Source organism: Haliotis rubra, unplaced genomic scaffold, assembly GCF_003918875.1.
Source record: "Haliotis rubra isolate DU_JTF1 unplaced genomic scaffold, ASM391887v1 Scf386, whole genome shotgun sequence".
Classification (NCBI taxonomy): Eukaryota; Metazoa; Mollusca; class Gastropoda; order Lepetellida; family Haliotidae; genus Haliotis; species Haliotis rubra.
The window spans coordinates 937642-959229 of NW_025767064.1; the positions used below are offsets into that span (position 1 = coordinate 937642).

General features: G+C 39.1%; 1 protein-coding gene across 1 annotated transcript in view; it reads left to right on the forward strand.

Moving 5' to 3' along the window:
- LOC124286552 (protein kinase C-binding protein NELL2-like) overlaps positions 1–21588 on the forward strand; it is a 94556-nt gene that overhangs the window by 58049 nt on the left and 14919 nt on the right. Inside the window, exons 2-3 of the mRNA XM_046722923.1 lie at positions 10112–10237; positions 16035–16130. Of these exons, the coding sequence (XP_046578879.1) occupies positions 10171–10237; positions 16035–16130 (163 nt within the window). The 5' untranslated portion in view covers positions 10112–10170. The remainder of the gene's footprint in view (positions 1–10111; positions 10238–16034; positions 16131–21588) is intronic.

A 21588-nucleotide genomic window follows, 5' to 3' on the forward strand; every position in this document is an offset into this window, starting at 1 on the left:
ATTGACCCACCTTACCAGAATTCATCCACCTTAACAGAATTTATCCACCCTTACCAGAATAGACCCACCCTTATCAGAAAAGACAGAATCTACCCATCCTTACCAGAATCGACCCACCTTACCAGAATTCATCCACCCTTACCAGAATAGACCCACCCTTTCCGGAATCTACCCATATGTACCAGAATCTACCCACACATATTAGAGTCCTTCCTTGCTGGAATGTAATGATACCATTACCAGATACTACTGGAGTGTAATATGTAGCAAGTGAGGTGAGGTGAGGTGAAATTAGTATTAATGTCGTGCTTGAGAATATTTTGCTCATATGACGATGATATGCGTGTGTATGTGTATGTGCGGCTGCTTGTACTAGCCCAGACTGAAGCTGGTTTTATAGTGCTAGCCCACTGAGATACCATGCCGCAGTGAGCATGAATATCCCGCTCAGACACATTATACTGACACCGAGCCGACCAGTCCATGTACCCACTAACGCCGAGAGCCAGGCAGGGACCAACAAGTACCATATTTTAACGTCTTTTGGTATGACGCGGTTGGGGATCGAACCCGCTGACCTTCCATTCTCCGGGCGGACGCTCTAACCACTACACCACAGAGGCAGTCATGTAGCAAGGGTGTTGGTTAGAGGTTTCATCAGTGTTAATGCATCTGTATGTTGCCACTCTTTCTGTCCCCTTGTAGACACAGACTACTGAAGGTGCAGTCATGAAATCAATTACCACAGCACTGCTTATCATGTCTGTGCAACTAAATGACAAATGAACCAATCACTAACAGGAATATTTTAAGGAGGATGAGAGATGAACCAATCATGTAGTCTGTTTCATGAAGTCAGGTAATAGATGAGCCAATCAGTATCACTGATACAGAAACTCTTACAAGCTTGCAGACACTTTCATATTGGGCAGAGAAGACCAAGAAACAGAGTTAGACCAAGGAATGGATTATCATTAGTCTTACCGATTTACCACTTTGTTGAAAACTATGTGCATCGGTGCCAACAAACCTATGTGCATAATAATGGCAAATCTGGGTTGGGAACCAACAATAATTAATAGTATCATTGCATATATAAGTGAGGTTACTCTGTAAACACATTGAGAGAAGTGTTCTCTCTTGCATTCCATTAGCTTATTAGATGATAAAGGTATAAATTATTCATTAAGATCTTTTCCACTGTGTATATAGTGATTATTTGACATATTGCCGGCCTGTGAGTATGTTAATGTGTTCTTCATTACTCAGTCCAGCACCATCACTCTGGTATACATCATTACCAACAAGTCTCCAGGAATTCCTGGAAGTCTTGGAGAGATCCGCTGATGTTATGTCTGGTAGTGTTATCTGTGGTCATTACCTGGAGACAGATGGGCAGTGTGTTATGACATGTAACTCCCTCGTAGGATACGGCCCTCAATGACCTGGTGCTACACCTGGTGCCTTCGTCCTGGCTGGAAGGTCAGACACAATTTATTTTCATGTCGAGACTGTTAGTCACACAGTAAGAGATGGTTGGAGTCCTGTTCTGGCACAATTCGGAGGAATTTATAGCTGCGGCAATATCAATGTCAAAACAATAATCCATTATCATCAACATGTCAGAAAATGAACCTCTTACATACTCAAATAGATCACGACAATCAGATGAAATACATTATATGATCATATTTGTTTGTTTGGTCAATTTTTGAACATTGGCCCAAACAAACCATTTGTAAAGGCCATGTGTACTGGAACAAATACTGATATAAAATGTTAATGCTGAGAAACAGTTTTCACACACAGATTCCATTTAGTGTAAGGGCATAATAGAAATGAAATTCAAATGAATGGACCACACATAATCAAGGAACCTGAAGTTGTACCTGTACCTGAAGTTGTATATCTGTTTGACGCTGCTTCACATCTCTAATTGGAAATAACTTTACTAAAGGACACAAAACTGGCTTGGCAGGGTGCACATTAAAAATATTGAACATCTTTGGCCCACTTAAACATGGTCACTTCTAACCTTCAAAGAAAAACAACAGGGTTTGTAGTTAAGTGCTTCTAAGAAATGTGTGAAAAACAAGAACATGGTCATTGTGCTTTTGAGTATATATTCCAAGTTCTGTATAGACAGTGTAGCATGATACAGTAACTTTCTTTGAGGTGGTAAAGAGTGGAGCTGTTCCTGGACAGTGTCCAGTAGACATGGGGAATTGCTGAGATTGATCGGTCATTACATAGGTATTTCTGCTTACAGCAACAACTTACTTTCCTCTACACATGTTCTCAGAACCAGCCCACAGACGCCTACTACCTAGTAGAACTGTGATAAAGTTTCATCAAATCTACAAGTATTTCTCACTTATATTAGCAGTTATAACAGGAAAGTTAGTACAATTTTATGGAAATTAAAAGCAGAACATTTGGTTTGCCAAGTGATCATCATCCACGTTCTCGGGACCAAGTGTTTTGTTGAGTTTACCTCTGTATGTTGTATTTTATATATTTATTGTACATTTTACATTAAGTCAATGTTAAATGGATACAAATATATATCTGTAATGAGTGTAGCCCAAGAATGACTCCAGAGTTTGGACCAAGAGTGTGAACATAAGGTTGCAATTACAGATGATGGATTATTATCCCCCGCCGTGCGTTTAGCGCGAAGCGGGGGATATAGCATTAGGCTCTGTCTGTCCGTACGTACGTACAAATTAGAATATCTTAAGAACCGTTCTCTAGATTCTTTTAATAATTGGTACCTAGGTTCATCACAGTATAAGAAAGGTCCAAGTCAGGTTTGGTGACCTTGACCTTCATTTCAAGGTCACAAGGGGGGATTTAACGTTTTACCTGCATGTTAAGCTATCTCAAGAACCGTTCACTGGATTTTCTTCATATTCAATAAAAACTTTATCTAGGAAAGGCGCAGGGCATAGTCGATTTTGGTGACCTTCACATAATTTTCAAGGTCATGGCAACACTTTGAAGATTTCAGCATGTAAACCTGCATGTTAAGCTACCTCAAGAACCGTTCACTGGATTTTCTTCATATTCAATACAAAGATTTATCTAGGGAAGGCGCAGGGCCCAGTCGATTATGGTGACCTTCACATAATTTTCAAGGTCACAGAGACACTTTGAAGATTTGAGCATGTTAACCTGAATTCAAAGCAAGATATTTCAAAAACAGTTCACTGGATCTTCTTCAAAGACTTTCAAGACTTCCCTTAAATGTTTTTCAAAAAGCAATTTCTTCAGTACTATTTTTGCATATTTCATACACTATGACATGTCAGAGTCAGTCTTGAAAATATGTGTGTGTTTGAACACCTAAAGAGCAAGACATCAAGAGAGGTTGACTGGTCATGTTTTGTTGACATTTAACTTAAACTTTCATTACTTTCTAAGTTTGATTTGATAATTTGCGGCGGGGGATTATGTCACCTTAGTGACAATGCTTGTTTGTTAACTATACTAGTGAGTGAGTTGGCATTTACGTCGCTATTAGCAATGTTCCAGCAATATTATATCATGGCGGGGGACACCAATAATGAGCTTCACACATTGTACCCATGTGGGGAATCGAACTCGGGTCTTCAGCGTGATGAGCGGACGTTTTAACCACTAGGCTACCCCACCGCCCCTTAACTTGGGACTGAAGTTGTTAACATTGCAGTACATTACACATACAAACTGGACTGTGAAGTGTAACTGATCATGAAACAGTTGCCATGGAAACCATGGCAAATGTGGATTTAGGGTGTGAGGAAACAGACAGATACTGATGTCAGGGTGACAGGACAGGAATAATGTATAATTACTTGGTTCCACACCTGCAAGATGGACAGGACAGCGGTCAGCATGTAGACGTGTCTGTCAGGAGTCACGGTGGCTGGAGACTAAAGGTAATTGTGTGCTTGTATCATTAGGAAGAAGCTGAGGGAGGTGTTGGTAGTTTCTATTGCATTGCAGTCTCATTCAAATCAGATCATGTACTCCTTACTCTGATGTCATGAGTGTCTGTGTGAAGATCTCAGGATAACTGGCAACAGGTGAACCCTCAAGACAATCAGTCAGCATCTAGGCTTCACGGCTTCTTAATTCTTCATACGAACATTCAGGCAAATATATCTTATTTGTATGACTCAAAAACAATGTAATGTTTGAAATTTGACTTGGGGAAAACAATTCTTTGTTTTCTATGGTGGTCTCCAGGCAGAAATTAAAACAAAAAATCCACAAAGAGATTTCAAACTGTTGTAGAAAGCTGGCATCTGATTGGAATAGAAGCATCACTCATTTTGATTGGACAGTCAGGGATTTACAGGACGCGAATTCCTGCGTCCTATACGCATAAAAATTGACAATGGACGCAACAAAATTTATTAGTGCGTCCACAGGGCCGCAGAAAAAGTCCAAATACTTTTTGTAAAAATTCCAATCAAGTGACAATACTACTACTGCTACTAGCTGGGTAATGCTATCACTTGCAATTTAATTGCCGTAACAATGTGATGATCATGATACACAATATAATAACAGTAACTGAATTACAACAATATTACAACATAGCATTAATAATACCATTTAAGTGTCTAGAACTCCCATTTTGTAGTCCAGGACCCCTGGAAATTAAGAGTATAAGTCCCAGGGACCCTCAAATACAGGACTCAAGGTAAATCCCTGGACAGTCATTATTCTGTCATATATCCTACAGTGTTGAAAGATCTGGATTAAATCATATTATATTGCTGTGTGGTACTGTGACAATCAGATTGATCATTACCATGGGATCAAGAGACTTGGTAAGAAGAGTCAGAGAGATTATACATGTATGAACTTCATTATTTTTTCTTATCGCCTTGAGTAAACCTTTCTTACTTTAAAGAAGGAAGGGAATGTATTAAAGAAATCACTGCATATGCATATTATTATATGAAACTGTTTGTGAAGATGCTGTCCTTTGGCTTTAGATGAAGACTATGATGGAACCAACAGGAGAGAACAAACAGTCCAAATGTCAAAGTCACGTCACTGTGAATATTATAATGTTTAATAGGCATAATTTACTGATTATTGAAATAGCTTTTTATATACTATAACCTGGTTGAAAAGTTTCAGGTGTATAAAACAAGTAAAAAGTTATTTCTGACTTCACATACAGTTTTATCACCTGTATTTAAGCTTACACAAGTATGAATTATGTGATTATTTCAATCTGAATATAATTCATTAACTGGGAAAATATGAATCCTTTGCCTTATTATCCCCTGCAACAACGAAGTTGCAGGGATATAGAAACGAGTTCTGTCCGTCCGTCCGTCCGTCACACTTTGTCCGAAGCATATCTCCTAAACTATTGGTGATAGCTTAACCAAACTTGGTACACATGTCAACCATGATCCCTAGATTGCCTTTTGGGGGTTAGACCCAGATATGAATTTTATTTTTTGCTGTTTCCATGGAAACATGACTTAGGCTGTGGCTATGAGGATGTCATCTTGTCCGGAGCAGATCTACTAAATTATACATGCTAGCTTCATCAAACTTGGTACATATGTCAAGCATGATCTCTAGATGTGCCTTTTGGGGTTTAGACCCAGATATGAATTTTAATTTTTGTGGTTTCCATGGAAACATGACTTAGACTGTGACTATGAGGATGTCATCTTGTTGCATTTCCATGGCAACAAGTTAGGCTTCAACTGAATTTGGTGGTAGTGCTCCTTTCTGGAGCAGATCTTAAAAACCTTTCAATACTCTCCTTCCACTTTGCTGTATACACTCCAAAACATTTGACATAATCATAACTAGTAGACATATTCATAAAGAGTATTTTGCCATTGTGGGGATATTGATGACTTTGTCTTCTTGTTTGGTATTGCATGTCTTTTCTGCTGTAGGAAAGTGATTTCCAGATTAGACAAAACTAATAATTTTAGACTTCTTATCAATCCAGCTTCCATTGGGATAGCCAGGGTTTCATTTATTTAGTCTTTGCTGGTGTATGTATAGAAAATTTCAGTCTTAGTCTTGTAGAATGAGAATGCTAGATGATATCGCAAAGTGTATTTATCCAACGAGGGCGGAGTAAGGATGAGATTAGAGGGAGTCTCCAGAATCAAAGCCAAATGATAAAGGAAGAGACGTGTTTGTTTAAAGCAAGAAAGGTAGAGCTATTTCTAACCAGCCCGGAAGTGTTGTTTCTCATGGCGGGGGAGGGATCCGACTTCAGCACTGATTGTGTCACATCATTTTTACATCAGATTTTTTTCAAGCCAGGGAGGATCTCTCCACTTTTTATCAGCAGCGTTTTGGGGGTAGGTGCACTGCAGTAGACATAACAATACCTCACACCAGGGATAGTAAACCATCTGTGTTCAAAAAGAATGTTTTATAATAAAACAGATAGAATTCATGGCATAAGTATTAATCTCTTAGCCTTTACGTGGGATGTTTGTGGGAGGTGCACATCTTGTAGCCATGTGCAAGGAACCAGCCTCTCCAAATTGTGCAGATTTTGAGAAGTGCTGTGGAACCATTATCTCCAGCTATTACTCAATGTGGAGGCCATACCCTTCATGTATGCTTGTATACATCCTTCCAGAGAATGTAGAAATAACCTTTAACAGATATCCTTTTAAAAATTGATTCTGTTGTTTTAGGGGCATTGTTAAGGTTAGTGCAAAGACTTAATTTTTTGAAACCATGAAAATGTTTGGTTTCAGGTTATCAAGGACAGATTGGAGTAGAACTTTGTGCTACATTTTCTGATTGAATCACATCAAATCAGCTCCGAGTTACATAGTGTCTGATCACAAAGCATATGAACCCAAAGGATGAAGTATTGGTTTACTTGGGCAAGGCAGAGATCATATACAGATATCGGTCTATGGGCCATAACATTTCATGGTTAAATGCCTGACACAGGAGTTGAAATTAGAAATGAGGATTTTCGTGTCTCCTTTGACTGAAGAGTGGAGGATTTTTTTTAGAAAAGGTTATGCAGCCAGTGAAATATCAGTTTGTAATGACAAGGTATTGCATTTGAACAGATCTTTAGGGTGGTGATTAGAACCAGTGACAGAAACTGGTTTCTATAGTTACCACCAGTGCTATGCTATGGGTCCATGACATGACTGTTGTGATGTCATTCAATTATCAGTGTCTGTCTTTTGTCTTGGACATTCCCGGTGACACACGTGGTGCAGTGATTTGATAAAAAAGAAACAAGACAAGGAACAGGTATTTATTATTAACCCATTTGAAACTTCTGAATAATCTTCACCAGGAGTTATTACTTCATAAAAATGGAAAGAAAATTTGGACAATACTTTTCATAATTAGTTCAAAAGTTTTTTTATGTGAATAAAGTGCAGAAAGGTTTCTTGTAGCGGAATCCTGTCAAGGAAAGCTTAAAACATGGTTTTAAAGTTGGTGAAAAAGATGCAAATTGAAACTTGTTCTACACATGCTGACAAGTTTTGGGTTACTTGTAGGGTTACATGTAAGCTTTTCATAAGAAAACTGTCTGAACTGTGAAATAATGTACATACAGAAGATGTGTTGTATATATAGGTGGTGGTGGAATTGGGTTTAACGTCGTGCTTTGAGAATATTTCGCTCATATGACGACGTGCATGCGTGTGTATGTGTATGTGCGGCTGCTTGTACTAGCCCAGACTGAAGCTGGTTTTATAGTGCTAGCCCACTGAGATACCATGCCGCAGTGAAGCATGAATACCCCACTCAGACACATTATACTGACTCCGAGCCGACCAGTCCTTGTACCCATTAATGCCGAGTGCCAGGCAGGGACCAACAAGTACCATATTTTAACGTCTTTTGGTATGACGCGGTCGGGGATTGAACCCGCGACCTTCCGCACTCTGGGCGGACGCTCTAACCACTACACAGGAGGCGGTCTTGTATATATAGGAATTATAATGATAATTATGATCAATTAAATCCTACCAGGTACCGATAAGTATGTCAGAAGAAACTAATTCTACAGTATTAAAAAAAACCAAAATAACAATGTCGCCACATCAACAAAGCAAAACACTCTACCAATTAGCTTCTATCTCCATCACTGAGGTTCATTAAGCTTGTAAAGCCTTTTTATTAGTAGCTGTTACAGTATGCCAGTTATCTCCCCTAGTAAGTGATTTATATCTAATTAAGAGGCCAAACAGCGTGGGAGGTGTTTAGCTTATTGGTAATTATTAAGATTAATTAATTATCTTCTCATTCCTATATCATTATGGAATTATCCTAACTTGTACACCTACTTACCCTTAGAATACACATCAAAGAAACATTCACCCACAGAAAGAGGGGGAAAATATGTTACATAGGTATACATAGATCTGTTTTCATAAGTAAATGTTTTCCTAAGTGTTTTCTTTGAAGCCAACTATTTTTTTCTGAACAACATTGAGAGTGATTAGATAACGGGGGTATAGCTGGTGTTATCACACAGGTAACATCTCACTATGAATGATAACAGCGCTATCGCTGGAGTCTCAGTGGTGTTTAAAGAGTGCTGGAATGCCTTGTTATTTCTGTGTAGACCTGCAGACTTCTACGAGTGTTCTCCCTTCTAGTTGCCTAGGTGGCGCTTTTCCAACTATGTCGTAGATGATGAAGCACACGTTGTCTACGGTAGGCTCGTCTCACCTCTTAGACTGAGCGCTGCTGTTACGCCTATCGAAACAAGTTGTTGGCAAAAAATGGCCCCATGAGATAAAAAAATCAACAGTTGGTAGTTATTTATTGAGTGTGAAATCTACTGCAAAACTTTCAAGAAACGTTAGGAAAAAAACACCTGGGAACAAAGGCTGTTATTTTTTGTTATTTTTTCTTATCTCCTGTTATACATACCTTATAAAAACAAAATTAATGGCGTTAAAGTAGCTTTTGATTAGAGGGGCTTGAACTATATGCATGATAGGACAGAGGATACTGCCCTCCAAACATTATTGTCTAAGAAACTAATCATAGTTTGTATATACACCATAGAGTATGACTCAGACAAACAGCCCCAAACACTCAAGAAGTTCATTTAGCTTTGTTAGGGAAAAATATCAAATACCATTGAGATGGGAATGAATTCTTTGTGAATTCTTAAACCTTAATGTTGATTACATTTGAATATTACATAATTACATAAGTTCATGTAGTGATGGTATTTTGATGAAGGTTATGAAGATACCTTGATTGTGCTAGTAAATGGATCAGACAGGGGTGGAAATAACTTTAAAATTGCTAGTGTACTCCGGTACAGTGGCACATGTAAAATCACTTGCCCTGATAATTTTTCCACTATACCGGCCGTTTTCTTGTTGATTTTTTAAATAAACAACATGGTAAACATTGGAAAGTCAACTGGACACCGGTACAGTGTGATATATGAATTTGCTTGCCCGACAGAAAAAAGCACTGGACTCGGACGTCGGGCAATGGGTTATTTGCACCCCTGAATGTACTTGTGGTGCTCTACTGTTGGGTGGTGATGCTGTAGTGTTATGTGATGGTTTGTATGTATATACTTGTGATACTATTTTGTTATGACATGGCAACAACTTAAATAAAGGTTACTATAAACATTAAACTCCCATCCCTCATTCTTTCATCCAAATCCCCCTTTACTCACTTGCTCTTTCCTTCTCTTTACTCACTACTCACTATCACTCACTCACTCGCTCACTCATTCAGCTTGTGTGTTTTACGCCTATGAGTGATTGCCATGGTAGTTTCCATCATTGCCTGCTAATTCTGATGTTTTACATTCTATCACATCCTCATAATCCAAGCCTTCTGTTTCAGACCTTGTATGAGTTTGATTTAATTCCAGTAAATTCAGGGCGATGGGGTAGCCTAGTGGTTAAAGCGTTCGCTCGTCACACCGAAGACCTGGGTTCGATTCCCCACATGAGTACACTGTGTGAAGCCCATTTCTGGTGTCCCCCGCCGTGATATTGCTGGAATATTGCTAAAAGCAGCGTAAAACTAAACTCACTCACTCACTCCAGTAAATTAATCTCTGTTCTGTTTCCAATATGGCAGCTTACTGAGCCTCATTCTGATTTTACAGAGTTTAACGTGTGTCTGGAAGGCACCCACCACTGTCACCCAAAAGCTGTCTGCACAGAGATGAAAGGTACCTATCGATGTGACTGTTTCGACGGATATGTTGGCGATGGATTCACTAAATGTGAACGTGAGTATCATGATTTGATTCTTATCATCTCAGAAAGTCTTCGCTATTAAACTCTGCAGCAGAACTATTTCACAGAATTCTTGAAGCTACTAGATTAAGTGTTATTGCTTGCAGTGAGCCTTAAAAACATTCTTAATTGTCAACATCGAATTGGAAGCAGGAAACCCAATGAAAATTGACTTCATGGAATTTGGTGTTTCTCTGTCTAACATGTAATATTTATTGTGTGACAACCCTGCATTATGCAACATTAGCTAAGATTGTTTCTCGTGTAAGGCGATGCAGTTGCAATTCATCACCATTCAGGAGGCCGTTCTACACGGACACACTATACACATTATATTCTAATGGTGGTCAGCTGAATTTACTAAACCCTGCCAATACACCGCTTCCATAAAAACTGGAAAAGAATAATGATCCATTTGATTTGAAACACAGGAAATGTCTGTGTCTTTTATCCTAAAAATTCTTATTTCATAGCTCATGTTTTTAAAACTTCTAATTTTGAAAGCTTTTAGAGGTATTTCTTTGAAACATTTTGATAACTTTTCTGAATAATATCCAACCAACATGAGGTAAATGTTTTGTTGTTTGGTTCTGTCATAAGTAATGACTAATTAATGATGAAACCAACATTGTGCAGCCAATCTTACTGAAACCCAGTGCTAATACACCACTTGATTTCATAGGAGACATTCTAATCTGTTTGGGGGCAATAGGTAGCCCAGTGGTTAAAGCGTATGCTCATCACACCGAAGACCCAGGTTCGATTCCCCACATGGGTACAATGTGTGAAGCCCATTTCTGGTGACCCCCACCGTGATATTGCTGGAATAGTGCTAAAAGCAGCATAAAATTAAATTGACTCACTCTAATTTATCTGTTAGCAGTTATACAGTGTCATTTTTTAAATAGCTGACCACCTCCGTGGCCTAGTGGACAGAGCTTAAAGACTTGAAGGTCATTGGTAATACCAAATGACTGAACAGCTAGGAGTCTGTATATCTTTGTCAAGAGTGAGTGTTAAAACTCTTGAGGGCTAGCACTTTTAAAATGGCTTTAGCTTGGACTAGTACAAGCTGCAACACACATGTATGACTCTGTGTAAGTTGAATAATCTTGACATTAAATTTAAGTCCATTTAAACTCTCCTCTCCTATGGGATTTAACAAGATGACTTGGAATGAAATGAGACTAAAAAGGAGTTGTTGACATCTGACTTTACAAGAGTATGTATGTGTTTGTGTCTCAAGACTTATCAGTAGGTTGAAAACAAAGTATGCATCAGACTTAGCAACAGTGGGTCAATGTGTCTTGACACCAATTACTTGAACCCTGGAACAAGCATCACTTGTTTAACGCAAAGACTTTTCATGCTACATCTGCATATTGTACTCATTTGACATGTCAAAAAAACACAGTTTATTCCACAAACTCATAATTATCTACAGACACAAATATTGTTTCACCCTTGACTAAAATCTGTGTGTAGGTAGCTTGAAGAATGTTTTGCAAAATAAGCACTTGTACCTATTCCAGAGAAAACTATCCACAACCACATTTGAGATTTATTGCGTTATGTTTGTCTAAATAAACATAATGTCGTCCCTACATTTTGTTGGAATTCTTCATAATACAACATCATAAGTACATTTCTATGACTGATTACCGGCAGAGCGGTGTAGGAATACGCCAGTCATATTTACCTTTGCTGCAAATAGATCCACCATTGCTGCCAGCTTAATAAGTACACTTTGCTTGTTGAAGATGAAAAGATTTTTGAAAGAAGATTCTGTGTTTATAGAGGCCTCCTTCATTCTGACATCTATTTTTAACCATCACCCAAAAAATCCTCTTCTTTTTATTGTGCAAAATTATTTCTGAACAAGGCAGGTGTGTGTCTGACAATTTTCTGTAAGTGATGCAAATGAATTTTTTTCTTTACATGTTAGTTTAGGACTTGTCTTTTTTTTAATTTAACAGTTAATATCTGTTTGGTTGTAATTAAGAATTACTTGTTTTCACATATGTGATATTCGATAAAGTACTTGCTACGTTATTATTTTCATGTCTAAAGTAAAAAAGTGTTTCATATGCATGTTTGTATTGCTAGAATATGGTATGGGACTTTTCAGGTTGTGGAAATTTGATGTTTATTTTTATGGGAAAGGGAGCATCAACTGCAGGCAAATATTTGGTCAGCTTCAGTGCCATGGCTTCCAAATAAATTGTGCACATTGTGGCAAAAGTGGGATTTTCATACGTTTGTGCCAATATTGTTTTAAGTTGCAAACATGCAATTTCCATCTGATATTGATTAATTGTATGGATTGAATTTTGACATGGGCCCTTTAAAACGACAACAGCTAATTTCTATTAGGGAAATCAATAGAGAAATATCCAAGAATTAACCACAGAAGACAGACTTGAAAGAGTTAATGAGTTCAGGAAACAGAGCTGTTTATAGCCTGATTTCAGCATGCTGTGACATTCATGGGAGAAATTCAGTTGCATTAGAGTGTGGTCGGTTATGATGAACAGGTACTTAGAGGTGGAATATTGCTGAGTGCACTTTTGAACAAATTTACTCAGTGAATATAGCAGGAACAATGTCAGAAGCACCATTAAACATCAACATTCTCTCAGTATAGCTTTGATATTGCTGTGAGTTACGTGATCTGGTTTCTCCACAATATAGTGCAGTATTCATTCTTGTTGTATTTCTAACTAGATAAACCTGAAAAAATACTTATTAATCAAGAAAAAGGTTGGCTTATTTTGTGTTTTTGAACAAACCTGTACCCGAGTACTATGCTTGTGAAGTTTATATACCACCAATTGATTTGGTGGTCAAAATGTCTGTCAAATGATGATAATACTGTGCCCAGTCATGTTTCCCTCTTATCTTCTAATATAGGCTATGAATAATTGCCAACAAATTATGCACTATTCCATCAAAACGTTGTTGCCTTATTTTTCATGAAGAGTATAGTCATATAGCTCACTATGGAACAATCTATCATTATTTACACCATCTACATGTATTAAATTGATTAATTTATTATGTGTGCATGTCAGTATTTCAGTACAATAAAAACAACACTGTAGTGAGTGGTATGAAGTAGAAACGTGCATCAGTTCAATAAATGTTTCAAAGACAAAGTCTGAATGATGTCCTGGTCCAATGAGTGAGTGAGTGAGTGAGTCAATAATGTTTTATGCGGCATCAGCAACTGTACTGCCTGGAGACAATACAAACACAGCCACAGGGTCACACTGTCTGGTCAAGGGAAATGGCACCAGGTCACTGTATACTGGAGGATATTTGATTATGACCAGGCTTTATTTACACTCTAAAGCGGTTTCCTCATGATGTTGTGCAAACACAGAGGAATGTCTAGTTGTCTGGTCAGCTGGGTGATAGTGAAGTCATCCGATGGAGTGGACATCTATGGTACTGGAGAACATTTACTCATTGCAGACATACAGGCTTCTTGGTAAATTAAATTGCAGAATGATGGCAGGAAGTTCAAAACTCTGAAAGTTTCAGAATGATAGAGAGGATCTGTGATCAAAGAGATGTTTCCCCTTGTTTGCAGGATGTAGAACGTTCCTCCAAAGATGCACTTTAATTGAATTTAAATGCTGTTGAGCTAGCTGTCCCCAACTCACTCACTAAGAATAAACTAAGTCCAAGGGTAATGTGTCACTCAAACTAACTTGAAGTCAGTGTCCTGAAAGTGCCCAGTAGTGGAGGTAGTTACAATGTTACTCAGTACTCAGAATTTAAGCATGAAAATCTCAAAGGGTGATTACCAAGTTTTGATATAAGTAAACAGTTTAGTTAGTCCAAACTTTGAAATACCACTCAAGCAAACTCTGTTTATTTCAAAGTATATCTCACAGTCATAACATCACTCGACATGATTTACCCATCAGATTTGGCTTTCATATAATTACCAGGGATAATGCTGGTTTGTTTGTTAGTTGTTGAATGCAGCAATATTCCAGCTTTATAATGGCAGCTGTCTGTAAGTAATCAAGTCTGGACCAGACAGTCCAGTGATTGACATCATGAGCATCGACCTATGCAACTGGGATACGATGACATGCATCAATCAACAATTACCAATAATTTTTGCATGTCAGAAATCAATATGCTAATTTACATGTAATTATAAGTAGTGTTACTTATCCTGTTAACTGCTTATTTCAAAAGACTGACTGACTGAGTTTGGTTTTATGCCGCTTTTAGCAATATTCCAGCAACATCACGGCGGGGGACACCAGAAATGGGCTTCACACATTGTACCCATGTGGGGATTCGAACCCGGGTCTTCGGCGTGACGAGCCAACGCTTTAACCATTAGGCTACCCCACCGCCCCTATTTCAAAAGAGAAATGCAATCAGACATATATGGACTCTATACGTTCTTACCTCCGGGCACCACACACAGACAAATTGACAGACAGTCTGTAGAGATCAACATCTGTTATATTTCCTCTAACAAGATAAAACATTCTTTTCAGGTGTCTTTGAGGCCTGGACTAGATTAGGACAGATTGAACCAGATTGTACTAGATTATATAATACTCGATGGTACTAGATTGTACTGCTGTCTGCTTTACTGGGCTGGGTTGACCAATAGGTATCATCCCCTTCTTGTGTCTAGACAGCCTCATTCCCCCTCATTCCCCACTCCTTATCGCTGACGACCTGTCGCGATCTGATCCCCCTTCCCTTTGATGTGAAGCCCCTCACCTGAATCAGCCATCAGAGCAGCTGAGAGCTCACTTGCCACACACTCAGCTTAGCTTGCTCATTGTAACAGGTTTATGTGTGTGTAATACATCATACAGAACGCTGCAACGTTCCAGGGAACTCCCTGTAAAAGTCAATAGGGGACCTGGTAATAGGGTGTATTATACATCGTACAGAAGGTTGCCATGTTCCTAGGAACATCTCCTTGTCCAAGACTGTTGGGTACCTGGTAATAGGGGTGTATTATACATAGTACAGAAGGTTGCCATGTTCCTAGGAACATCTCCAGACCAAGGCTATTGGGTACCTGGTAATAGGAGTGCATACAGAATGTTGTGCTGTTCCTGGGAACATCTCCAGACCAAGGCTATTGGGGACCTGGTAATAGGAGTGCATACAGAATGTTGTGCTGTTCCTGGTACCATCTCCTTGTAATGTAAATAATATTTGGTACAAATGAAACAAGGAAATATCCGAAGATTTCCGAGTGTTACCAAGTTTTCCGAATGCAAGTCAAAATACCAATCGAAAAATTTTGATCAGCGTATCGCAATACGTATCGTTTTCATGCCTGAAACGGTAAATACCGGTAAACTGGTTATATTGCGCAGCCCTAATGGGGACTGTTCATCTCTCTCTGTCCCATGTCCAATCTGGTTTTGGTTTTGAAGTTTAAGAACAGAAAAACATTTTTTGTTGAAGTAAACGTTTTTTACCTATTCATGTCATTGTAGTTGGGAGTTTAGAGCAGGAACATTGAGGGGTGAGGTATAGTCATATTATATAGAATTGTATGTAGAATTTTATGTCAATATTTATATAATTCTTAATGCAACTAAAAACTATTTTCACTGATCTCACATATTTCTGTACTACGAGATAAGCTTTCATTCAGTAAATGATGGATTTGATCAGTTAGAATTACAAGACTTTTACAATTGTGGCTGAAAAGTCAGGCTGCATTTTTCCATTCATAATTAACATTTTGTTTTCGTACCATGTTGTGCAATGATGAATGATGTTTGTATATTCCAGCATTTTGTCATGGCCGATGCCTCAATGGAGGAAAGTGTTTGGCGCCAAATGTCTGTGAGTGTCGCCATGGCTACATAGGTCCCAACTGTGAACTTGGTAAGTTCAAATTTCAGTCTTCTCTGGTAGTTTCTTGGCTGTACTTGAATGTGGATTATCTGTCTCTTAGTGGATAATAAGTGTCCCCAACAGCCTATGCTGGTTGTAAGAGGTGACGAGATGAATCTAGTGGTCAGACTCGGTGACGTTGTTAACTGAGTGTCATCATACCCTGAACATGTGGATCAATGCTCTCAATGACAATTACTGGATTGCCAAGTCAAGAGTTGATTATTCATAAGCTGTGATTATATAGCTGGGATATTGCTGAATGCAGCATTAAACAACAAACAAATGTCAGAAATGTACAAGGGGAATCATTTGATATTCATGACAGAATAGGTCCAAACTTTTCCATGATTGTCATACGATCTGATTGATCAGACTTTGGTTGTAATGTGTGATCACTGCAATCACGACAATGTAGATTGTATGTCATGCCATCAACCATTGGTTTGCCTGTACCAGACTTGAACATTAACAGGCTGATATGAAGAATGATACATTAAACAACATTCACCTGCCTGCTATCAGTACTACGAGATGGATACATGGTTTGTTGACCCATACAAGATGACCTGTATCTACTTGCTGTATGCTGTTGTTGTGTAGATCGATGCTCATGCTGTTGATCACTTGATCATTTACAGACCACCGCCATATAGCTGGAATATTGCTGAATGTAGCTTTAAACCACAAAGTAAAAGCAAGGCTATATTCTGCAAGGAGATAGATGTTTGCAGTAGTACCAACACTGAACTGGTCAAATGCCAGTAATGAACTGCTGTGGAAGGGCCAATCAACGTGTTCACTCATGTGAAAGTTCATTAGCGCTAATATGGCATCATGACTGTCATGAAAGCAATGGAAAGATAAAGTATGCCACTTTGATAGTTTCCTCTCACAATATTTGTGAGAATCTCATTCCTGTATGTGATTACTTGATAGCTCTGCATTTACAGATGAGTCCAGGAACTGCACATTGGTTATAACCATGCACCATGGTATTACTGCTCCCAGTGGTTGCACTGGATTATGTTTGGTCATGCGTGTAGATTTATTGATCATCACAAACTCTTGTAGCTTTATTGATTATCACAAACTGTTGATGTCTATCAGCTGTGTACATTATTTAGTCACAATGGAGGGGAGTATAAGTGTGGAAAGGTGATTTTCAGTAAAGAAGATAGAACACTTTTGTCCAGTTCTTGAGGGTTATATGACACTCTAGACCAGCCACACATCACACAGACGAAGGTATTTCAGATCCATGTTAGTCCAGTCCTTGAGGGTTTGATGACTCACTAGACCAGCCATGCAGCACACAAAGGTAGTTGCCCACTCATGTACTCCTCATCAGAGAGTTTGTCCAGTCCTTGAGAGTCACTAGACCAGCCATGCAGCACACAAAGGTAGTTGCCCACCCATGTACTCCTCATCAGAGAGTTTGTCCAGTCCTTGAGAGTCACTAGACCAGCCATGCAGCACACAAAGGTAGTTGCCCACCCATGTACTCCTCATCAGAGAGTTTGTCCAGTCTTGAGAGTCACTAGACCAGCCATGCAGCACACAAAGGTAGTTGCCCACCCATGTACTCCTCATCAGAGAGTTTGTCCAGTCCTTGAGAGTCACTAGACCAGCCATGCAGCACACAAAGGTAGTTGCCCACCCATGTACTCCTCATCAGAGAGTTTGTCCAGTCCTTGAGAGTCACTAGACCAGCCATGCAGCACACAAAGGTAGTTGCCCACCCATGTACTCCTCATCAGAGAGTTTGTCCAGTCCTTGAGAGTCACTAGACCAGCCATGCAGCACACAAAGGTAGTTGCCCACCCATGTACTCCTCATCAGAGAGTTTGTCCAGTCCTTGAGAGTCACTAGACCAGCCATGCAGCACACAAAGGTAGTTGCCCACCCATGTACTCCTCATCAGAGAGTTTGTCCAGTCCTTGAGAGTCACTAGACCAGCCATCACAAAGGTAGTTGCCCACCCATGCTCATCAGAGAGTTTGTCCAGTCCTTGAGAGTCACTAGACCAGCCATGCAGCACACAAAGGTAGTTGCCCACCCATGTACTCCTCATCAGAGAGTTTGTCCAGTCCTTGAGAGTCACTAGACCAGCCATGCAGCATACAAAGGTAGTTGCCCACCCATGTACTCCTCATCAGAGAGTTTGTCCAGTCCTTGAGAGTCACTAGACCAGCCATGCAGCATACAAAGGTAGTTGCCCACCCATGTACTCCTCATCAGAGAGTTTGTCCAGTCCTTGAGAGTCACTAGACCAGCCATGTAGCACACAAAGGTAGTTGCCCACCCATGTACTCCTCATCAGAGAGTTTGTCCAGTCCTTGAGAGTCACTAGACCAGCCATGCAGCACACAAAGGTAGTTGCCAATCCATGTACTCATCGAGTGTCAGGCCTGTACTTGAGGGTAGATGACAGTCCTTTAGGGTTAGATGACACTTTAGATCAATCATGCAGCACACAGAGAAAGGTAATTATGCAGCCATGTACTCTTCAGAGAGTCAGTCCAATCCATCCAGGGTAGATGACACTCTAGATTCTCGACCAGCCATGCAGCACACAGCCAAAAGTGATCACCCACCCACATTGTCAGCATCTTCAGCAACCATGTTTCTCACAAACCTACAATACAAACTGGACTTCTCATCCAGTGTGACTGCCCCAAATAGTGTTGGCAGTATTATCAGGCATCAAGCATCCTGTACCACTATACAGTGATATATTTCCAGTGACATTATATTGGCCCCAACTCAGATGCACAAAAAACATCAGAGTTAACACAGTGAAGTAGATGTATTTGGCAAGATATGTCAATGTTTTCCTGATAACATCGGGCATGTTTTAGCTTTCTGCCATTTTAAATTGTCCTGTTGACAGTCAGTGCTGTGGGCATAAAGTATCTGCAGTAAATAAATAAAATACATATATTCAGGAGAGGAGGGATATGCCTTTGCTTCCTTGCCAAAACATTCCGAGATGAAATTGGTTTTCATCATGCTGAATGGAATTTATGAAAAATTGTTGTGTGATTTGCTGCCAAAAGCTTATATTATGACTTTTGTCTCTGATAAAAACAGCAATGGAAGGACCATTTCATGAGTTGAAAGAAAAATCAACATATTTGACTCCAAAACATTTAAACAGTTTTAGAACTCTACCTGAAAAACAACTCAAGTCTTGAATGTTGCAAGGATAGTCAACAAATCTATGACTTATCATCAGATTTTATCAATACAAAGGAAAAGGTTGAAACATTGAGTGAAAGAGATATTCCTCTTTTAAGAGTAGAAGAGTAGAAAATCATCTCTTGCAGTTATTTAATAGATTGTGAGTGATTGGGATTTAGATTGCTTTTAGCAATATTACAGTAGGAACACCAGAAATAGGCTTCACACATTGTGGGGATCTAAACCCAGGCCTTGACCATGATGATGAAATGCTTTAACTATAAGCCTACCCCACTGCCTCCAGCTGTTATTCGATAATTCTGAAAGGTATGATGCTGAGAAAGAAACATGTGGTTTAATTGTGTCACTGATGTTACAGTTGTTGACCTTTTGAAGACTTTGGTAAAAATTCACAATGTCGAAAAAAAGGGATTTTTTTCAATGATTATTGATAAGATTCTATTGAGAGAGATATTTTGAACTGGGTTTCTTGGCCATGAAACACACGAAAGTACATGGCATATTAATTTAACAAATACTGATGGTTGACCTGGCTTCCATGCTTTATCATTGCATCATGTGAATCAGTGCTCTCACTGTCATCTGTCACCCTCTGTGAAGGTAACACTCCCCTACTACAATGCTTATCTTAGCAAAGAGCATTAATGTCAGAAACATGGCCAACAATGGTTTCTAACATCTTTTTTGATGTCGGGGATCGAAGCGACCTTCTCATTTAAGAAAGACCTTAAATACACCACGGATCCTGTGAAGGACATTATGCTTATCTTAGCACAGAGTGCAGTGCCACAATGGTTTTGCCATTTTGATGTCAACAGAACTACAATGAGAATCATATGGTCAGCATGGCTGCCATAATCTTTGATATGAGAATAAAGTGGCCCTTAAATATGCTGCAGTCTCTTGCAAGAAACAATAATTGAGGAAAAATGGCTAAAATGGTTGGTGCAGTTGTTCTTTGCAAGAAAGACAAAATGAGAATCATCCGGCCATCTTGGCTGCCACTGCCTCGTATACGGCAGACCTAAAATGACATCATTGCTACTGCAGTGTCTCTTGCAAGAAATACAAAATCAAGGATAAAATGGCAAAAATGACTGACTTGAAGATCTGGAGGTCATATACGCTCCCACTATGTCTCACAAGAAACAACAACAATAGGTGACCTAATGGGGACCAATCCTACAGCAGGGCACAACCAAGTGCAATCATCTTATCCATTTTTGTAAGCTTTTGTTTTTTCTCAATATAATGTAGATGTTGTTGATTCTTGATCTGTGAAGTAATACTAGAGACAGGAAATTTAATGTATTTTTTGTTAGTTTGACTTATCACAAATTATTTATATTATGCTTTTTCTAATGAGTTGAGGCCCATGTACTCAGGATGAAGTAGCTACAGTGATGAATACTTGCTCATACTACCAACCACTTGTCTTCTGTCTAGGGTCTAATATTTACACACTCCCTTGAAATAAGTGGAATATATGGCTATATTCATGCACTTTTTCCATTAAATTCAGCGCTGTGGTTCCTGACTGCACAGCAGTGTTTAGGAACCGTTCATAATTTATGGGTAGGGGGGTTTGGGTGTAATGATGATTTTGATAAAGGGGATCACCCATTTTGTTCATGGGAGGTAGGGATCATCAATTTTGTACATAAAAATATTAAAAAATCATGCTTAAAAATTATGGGAAGGGTGGAGTCATTGATTTTGTACATGACGTGCAGGGGGGTCACTTACTTTGTTACAAAAATTTAGGGGTGGTCATTCACATTGTACATGCTTCTCCATAAAAATCATCATCAACTTCCCATAGCCATAAATTATGAACGTTCCCTTACAAGTTCTCAATCTAATAGTATCTAAATCGGAGACATTAAAAGGTAATTACACTTTGTATTAATCTGCTATTGATGTCTGTTTACGACGTACGATATACATAATCATTTAGAAACAACAGTGTCTATCTTCAATCAAATAGTTGAAACATCTCCAACTGGTAAGACAAGTAACCTGTCCGTTAATTGTGGGGTTTGTTACCATGTTGTGTATGTAACTGCATGCTTTAGGGCAGGTTAAGGAAAACACACAAGGTGGGGCAGGTGCCTGCTGCCTGGAAGAATAAACCAGCCCTGGATAATGCTGCTGTTTCCATTGAAGACAATCACAAGGTCCTACAATTGTGTTTGATCCCTGGCCAGAAACAAAGGGTGGTTTAAACAGAGTCATGCACTGTGGT